General features: G+C 45.3%; 1 protein-coding gene across 1 annotated transcript; it reads right to left on the bottom strand.

Annotated features, from left to right (window-relative positions):
* Nucleotides 1–1,208: 1,208 nt before the first annotated feature.
* Nucleotides 1,209–4,872, bottom strand: LOC119352785 (putative disease resistance protein RGA3). Its single transcript, XM_037619369.1, has one exon. It carries the CDS (start codon nucleotides 4,781–4,783, stop codon nucleotides 1,418–1,420), a length of 3,366 nt encoding a protein of 1,121 aa, XP_037475266.1. The 5' UTR covers nucleotides 4,784–4,872; the 3' UTR covers nucleotides 1,209–1,417.
* Nucleotides 4,873–6,997: the final 2,125 nt, after the last annotated feature.

Genomic DNA, 6,997 nt, shown 5'->3' with positions numbered 1-6,997 from the left:
TCCACCCATAGAGAAGCAACCTTGTCTATTCCACCATGGCTTGCATCCACGAAGGACTAGCCTCACTCGGGTAGATCTTCACAAAGTAGACGATCTCCTTGCCCTTACAAACTCCTTGGTTCAACTCCACATGATCTTGAAGGCTCCCAAGTGACACCTAACCAATCTATGAGACACCACTCTCCAACAGGTAATAGATGTTGTCTTGGTGATGAACTCCTTGCTCTTGTGCTTCAAATGATAGTCTCCTCAACACTCAATCTCTCTCACATATTTGGCTTGGGTAGGAGAAGGATTGGAGTGAAAAGCAACTTGAAGAGGCTAGAAATCAAGATTCAAATGGTAGGAATGGAATCTCTTGATCTCAACATATGAGTAGGTGGTTCTCTCTCAGAAAATGAATGGTGGATGTTGTGTTCCGTTCTGATGGCTCTCTTTGAGAGTAGGTGGGTGGAGGGGTATAAATAGTCTTCACCCAAAATCCAACCGTTACACACTTTTGACCCAAATCGGTGAGATCGAATGTAAAACTCGGTGAGATTGATTAGTGTAAACGATATGAACGTTGGGCTTTTCAGTGGGACCGAAGTGGAACAACTCGTTGGGACTGCAACGCAATGGCTAGGACAGAACTCAGTCTCACGAAAACTTGGCAATGCCATCTCGGTGAGACCGAGATCCTTTTTGGTCTAACCGAATTGCTAGGGTTTGGCAGTGGCAATGGTAGTGGTCATCTCGATGGGTCCGGATGGAAGATTTCGGTGGGACCATGATAGGGAATTAGGGTTTTGGACAGATGTGTTTTGAGAAAATGACTGAGGATTTTTGAAGCAATATCACTAAGCACTTGAGCAACAATCTCATCAACAATACTTCATCCCCTTTTAATAGTATTGGCTTTTCTAAGTGACTCAATGCGATTTTGGATCACTAAACCAAAAATGTAGTGTCTTGGAGTAGCCAATTCTTGTCCTTAACATTTTGAGAGGTCCACATCCATTAGTCTTTGTCATGCCAATCGTTGTTTTTTATCTGAAATCTATTTGCAATGAATATTAGATCAATGATGTATATGTTTGTTAATTATCAAAACCATCCGGGGATTGGTTGCACTTTCAAAAAGCGATAAGAATTGTTGTCCATAAAGAAACTCAAGGAAGAAGGAAAACATACTGTGATTTCCACATCTTGACAAAACAATAAGGGTGGGCTGTAATCTGAACCATGATAGAAGTACAGGTAAACAATTATCAGAATTAAAGTCACAGATCGGTATTTACAGCTAACACATAGCGGCACAATTACAAAATAAACTGAAAAAATACCTAATGGAAGTAGTAAGAACGAAAGAAACAGGAGTGCTAACATAAAACATGAATTTTGCCAGCAATGTTTTGTGTAGAGTAGAAATCTTCTCTCAGGAATTGACAGTTCTGTTGCTTGAATTTTCATGCAGCTTTGGGTGACACCCAACGAGATGAAGTGCTTCTATTGAGGTTGGCAGACCACAACTAGGTAAGGACTGGAACTCTGTGCAGTATGATATACTCAGAACCTTGAGGGCTGTGAGTCTCCAAAAACTTACTGGGAAGGATGCTGCCGTCAGTTTGGGGCATTTCTCAATCACCAAACGTTTCAGTGAAACAAAAGTACCCAAGGAGACTATAGAAGAGAGCTGTGGACAGTTTGATATTTGCAACTCCGTGACGGTAGTACACAAATTATTTTTTGTTGGCACCAGAAGAGATGTCATGTTGGGCAGATCTATCATCTCAACCGAGTACAAAGAGGGCAGCACCTGAAGAAGACTTCCCAAATTCTGATCTGATATGTCAGAGTGGCACAGCTGAAGCTTTTGGAGAGACGTAAAGGTGTGCAGTCCCTCAGCAGAAACAAGCTGCTTGCAGCCAGCGTTTATGTTTAAAACCACAATAGATTCTAGATGGCTTTGATGGAATAGTCCCCTGCAAAGTACACTAGTTGTGGAAACATTCAGTGTGAGTATCTCTAATCTTGACGAAGAATATGGAGCAAGCCTCATATTGGATATCAACAATGTTCGCTCCACTGTAAGTTCAGAGACAGATGGGGGAAATGCAGGAACTTGAATCAACTTTGGGCAGTCTACAATCTCTAGCTTCTGCAGACAAGGAAATGGATCGGCCCTCACTTCAGACCACTCAACCAAGCTGGGAAAGTCATCAAACACAAGAACCTTCAGGGATGGAAATGACAAGTCAACTGTACCATAGAACTCATGTCCAATTCGTTTAACTGTGCACAGCTCCTTCATGTGTAATTGTTGGAGTGACGGCAGGAGCCCCAGTGGAGGTAGAACGCCCAAGCTCCTGCAATTAACAAGGTGCAAGGATTGCAGCTCCCTCAGCGCAGCATACTGTAACCAACTTGGAGCTGTTGCGCCAAGATACCTCACAATGTGAAGTTCCTTCAAGTTTTGATGTGGCTGTAGGTTTTCTAGTACTTCATAGTCAGTCACAGGGGTGAGAATTCTACTAGCTGAACTCCATTCCAGTCTCAGCGCCCTGAGATTCTCTTTTCTTTTCATGTCGGTCTTGGTGGCTTCATCCTTGCTCAAAACATTGTCAAGGCCTTTAATTTTTAGTTGGCCATGGAGACCGTTTATGCCATTCAGCTCCTGCAAGGCATGCCCTCCCCCCTTTTTAACACAGAACTCAACAGATCCCTGCAGATTAATAAGCCGACCAATGCCTGGCACCTGTGCAATGTACTTCATGTCGATTCCAAGGTGCCGCAACTTTACAAGCCTACTTATTCCTGCTGGAAGCTTATCAAGGGAACACCTGTCTGTAAAGTGCAACGTTTGTAGCTGGAGCAGCTTGCTTGTCGACTCTGGAAGACTCCGAATGGTCCGACACAAGGACAGGTAACGGAGATGGATTAAGCAGGAAATGGATCTTGGCAATTCAGTGTAGTCAGAGTGGCTAATATCAAGCACCCGCAAAGTCTTGAGCTTTGCTAAGAAGTCTCCTTGAAGACAATATGAGGAGAAAGAACGAGTTCTCAGAACTAACAAGGTGCGCAGCTTTTTCGGTAGCATGTTGATGGCAGCATTGATGTCTTGTACGCCATCCGTAGTGACCGAGATATGGCGCACCGTTGAGGGGATAGAACGGGTCATGCCAGGCTCAATATGAAAGCAATCATTGGTTGAAACTGACACTGCAAGATCATGGATCAGGTCATGCATGATACAGTGTGTGCGAGGGCCCTGCCTAAGAGTTTGGAAGAATGACCGAGATAGGAGAGCATTGAAATAATCTGTGCCCAGATCCTCCATCCTTTTACCAGTGTCGGTTTGGGACTGTATAAAACCATTGGCCATCCAAAGGCGGATCATGGTTCTTTGGTCAAACTTCCAGTTCCTGGGAAATATGCTGCAGAATGCAAAGCATTGCTTAAGTCGTCCTGGCAGGTAACTGTAGCTCAAACGCAGCGAGGAGAGAGTGGCATCTCCGGAAAATTGTTTTTCCGAGATAATACGCCAGTACTTAGTGCTCTTTGTAGCTCCAAGCAGTCCTGCCAGCACCTTGACAGCCAAAGGCAATCCGTGGACTTTAGCAACAATCACCCTCCCAATCTGCTCCAGTTCATCACTGGAATCATGTGTGCTCCAGCCCCCAAAAGCATATCGGTGGAACAAGGACCAACAATCTTCGATGCCCAGTGGATTCAGGTGGTAGGTGTGAGATGCACCGAGCATGTCAGCAACCTTTGGTGTTCGGGTGGTCACAATAATTCTGCTCCCACTTTGGGCAGATTTAAGAGGAATGAGGAGTTCTTGCCATGTATCTTGGGCCACATCCCACACATCATCGAGAACAAGCAGGACTCTCTTGGATGCCAGAAGTTGAGTGAGTTGCGACTGAAGAGCTCCGAAGGTGGCATCTTTGTCAATGGATCCACGGTAGGCTGGGCTGGCCGAACGCAGTATCTGATTTGCTAGTTCCAGTCTGTCAGGCTTGGCGGAGACATGTGCCCATGCTGTAAGATCAAAGTGGCCCTTAACCCCGATGTGGTCGTAGACCGACTGGGCGAGCGTGGTCTTGCCCAAACCGCCGAAGCCAACAATGGAGATTATCTTGCAGCCAGTGGTGTGGGATGGCATCGGCTCTGTCAGCATTTGCACGATGTCATTGAGCTCCCTGCTGCGGCCAAACACCTTGTTGTCCTGAGGCGCCGCATCCGAGACGGCAAGCGGCAGACTGGATCCTTGGAATTGGTTGAGCAGAGTGGCCAGAGTGGCCAGAGTGGTTGCGACGGAATCCAGATCCTTGAGGAACCACCGGGAGCGGGACGCCCCATCGCTGCTGCTGCTGCTGCTGCTGCTAAGGAATCGCCTGCCCAGCCTGAGGGCAGAAGTGAGGGGATTGCTGACCTTTGGATTTGTATTTGGGGAGGCTTCGAGGTGGAAGGCGAGCCTGTGGTACTCCATCTCATCGATCAGATCGTCGATGCCGTAGAAGGACTCCGCCGCCGCCGGAGAGCTCCTCCCGTCGTCGACGCCCCAGAGCAGTTCGCGGATCTGCTCCAGCTGGGTCGCCACCTCCCGCAGCTTGCCGCCCCCGGCGCCGGCGACCATGAGACGCTTGGCCTGCTTCTCACCGAAGGAGTTGAACTGCTCCACGGCGCGCGCCATGGCCCGGAAAGCCACCTCCAACGGGAGATCCATGGAGAGGACGGCCGCCGGCACCGGCCGATCGATCGACGGAAACACAAGGGACCTCGGCATCGGCGGATCCATCGATGGATGTCTTGCTGCCTGGGGTGGGAGGGAGAAGGGTATGCAGCAGTGTGAACGCGCGTATGGTGCGGTGTGAACACAGGCCACCACCAGCAAGGGCAGTGGCCAGAGTCTGCCTAGGTCAGTACGTCTCAGTCGGCTTGCGTCATTTTTTTTCGTTTAGGTCCAGCCCATGTCCCCGCCATTGTCTCTTCTGGCTTTTTGGGCTGGCCCCTTTTTTTGTCTTTGCTTTGTGCCTTTTCGAGTTGTGTTGGGCCAGATGTTTTGGGCAGTTTTTTTGTTCGGTGCTGCTGCTCCTTTTCGAGTATTGTTCGAGTAGCCCTAAAAAAAAGAGTATTGTTCGAGTATACTACCAGCTGTGTGGTTTGTCTCAAAAACAAACAAAAAAATCTGTGCGATGCACCCGCCAGTTATATGAGCTGCCGTTCCTACAATTTTCTTAACATTTTTTTCTGTCGTTTTGTCCAGTTTCCTTTTTCATTTTCGTATTTTGTTTCTAAAAAATGTAAGCATTAGTCAATATTCTTTTTTAAATGTGTTCATGCATTTTTATAAATATTCGTCATCTATTTCAAAAATATTTAACATGCCAATAGAAAATGTTCAGTATTATTTAAAAATATTCATTATGCAATTTACTATCAAAAGTAAGTGATTTTATTGACCCTGTTATAAGCCGTTGGGATGAAGTGTTGGTTTCCCAAACATGCTGGCAAGTTGATGTGGCGCGAATCCTTGCGATTCCGTTGCCTGAAAATACAGTCGGGCCCTCATGGAATTCATCAATATGGGGGACGATCTGGAGATTAAGCTGTCCTGCCAAGGTTTAAAAATTTCTCTGGCGAACTTTGTTAGGATCGCTACCATGTCGGGTGACTTTGGCTAACAGACATATAAAAGTGACTGGGTAATGTCCTACATGCGGTATAGGAGCAAAGGATACCAAACACATGTTATTCACTTGTGCAAAAGCTAAAGAGGTACTATATGGCGGTTACAAGGTTTGGACTTTGCTATTGATAAAGCATGCGTTGTGGATCATGTGGGAGAAGTTGTGCTAGAATATTTATTGCTACAACCAGCTGAAGAATGTGTGGTCCTCGATCTGAAAATTCAACAGAAGCAATTGCTATTGGTTCCTGGTATTTATAGTGGGAGAGGAGAAAGTTAGTGCATAATGAAAAGGTCCAGGAACCTGAGTTCATAGCAATGGCAATCACAGCTTTGGTTGCTAACTATATTATGAGGAGCGATGCGAAGACAACGATCAACCGACATGACTAGGAAAGACCAAGGAGAAACTATGTGAGACTAAACGTGGATGAGGCTTTTGAACCAGACTTACTAAGGGCTCGTATGACGTTGTCATCAGAGATTCGAATGGCAGATTCGTCGTGGCAGAAAATGGGGAAATCGATTGGTGCGGAGATGCGCTTATGGCTCTCAATTTGGCAACTCCAGTCGGGTGTAACCGCATAGAGGTGAACTCCAACAACATCGAGATGATAGAGACAATGAAGAATGGAAGTTGCTCTTTCGGTCTATCAGCGGCAATTTTTTATGACATATATCACCTTGCATGTGATTTCCCGCATATCATTTTTTGGCATGCTGAGAGACTAATTGTGCTGCCCATGATTTAGCCAAACTAGTTAAAAGTAGGTATGTGTGGGGTGGATGGAAGATTCAGGTGTTGTTTGGATGACAACAAATAGACGTGAGATTTTGGAAAACCAGCTTTTAGAGGATTTTTAGCAAAACCAGTTTTTGTTACTTTTTCTGTTAACTAGCAAAAATGCCTGTGCGTTGCGACGGGAGAAAATTCCAGTTCTTATGAACCACGGTTGGCTGAACTATGTCTCAAGGCAAAGATCACTGATGACAAAAAAGTATCATTTGAGGATCATGACGTAAAGTTTCGGACATGGGGTATGATTACGAGTAAATTGATCTGATTGACAAAAAATTTTAATGGAAAAACTTTCATCTATTTATCAACCATCATGGCGGAATAAATATCATCTGAAGTAATAAAGGCTAATTAATTGCGTGCATTGCAACCGGATAAAAGTTCATCGCACTTCAACACTCCTAATCAAATTATTGAAGTTTCTCTAAGGAAACAATAAGTATAGTAAAGTACCCCTAACATGAAGAAGAAATCTTTCAAGATGACCATCTTTGCAAAAATTCTAACAAATAGATGCATTATTC

This window comes from Triticum dicoccoides, chromosome 2A, assembly GCF_002162155.2.
Source record: "Triticum dicoccoides isolate Atlit2015 ecotype Zavitan chromosome 2A, WEW_v2.0, whole genome shotgun sequence".
Lineage (NCBI taxonomy): Eukaryota > Viridiplantae > Streptophyta > Magnoliopsida > Poales > Poaceae > Triticum > Triticum dicoccoides.
This window is presented reverse-complemented; position numbering and strand designations above follow the sequence as displayed.

Excerpts from the sequence above, each read along its gene's own strand:
- LOC119352785 (XM_037619369.1), bottom strand. The coding sequence starts at position 4,783 with ATGGATCCGCCGATGCCGAGGTCCCTTGTGTTTCCGTCGATCGATCGG.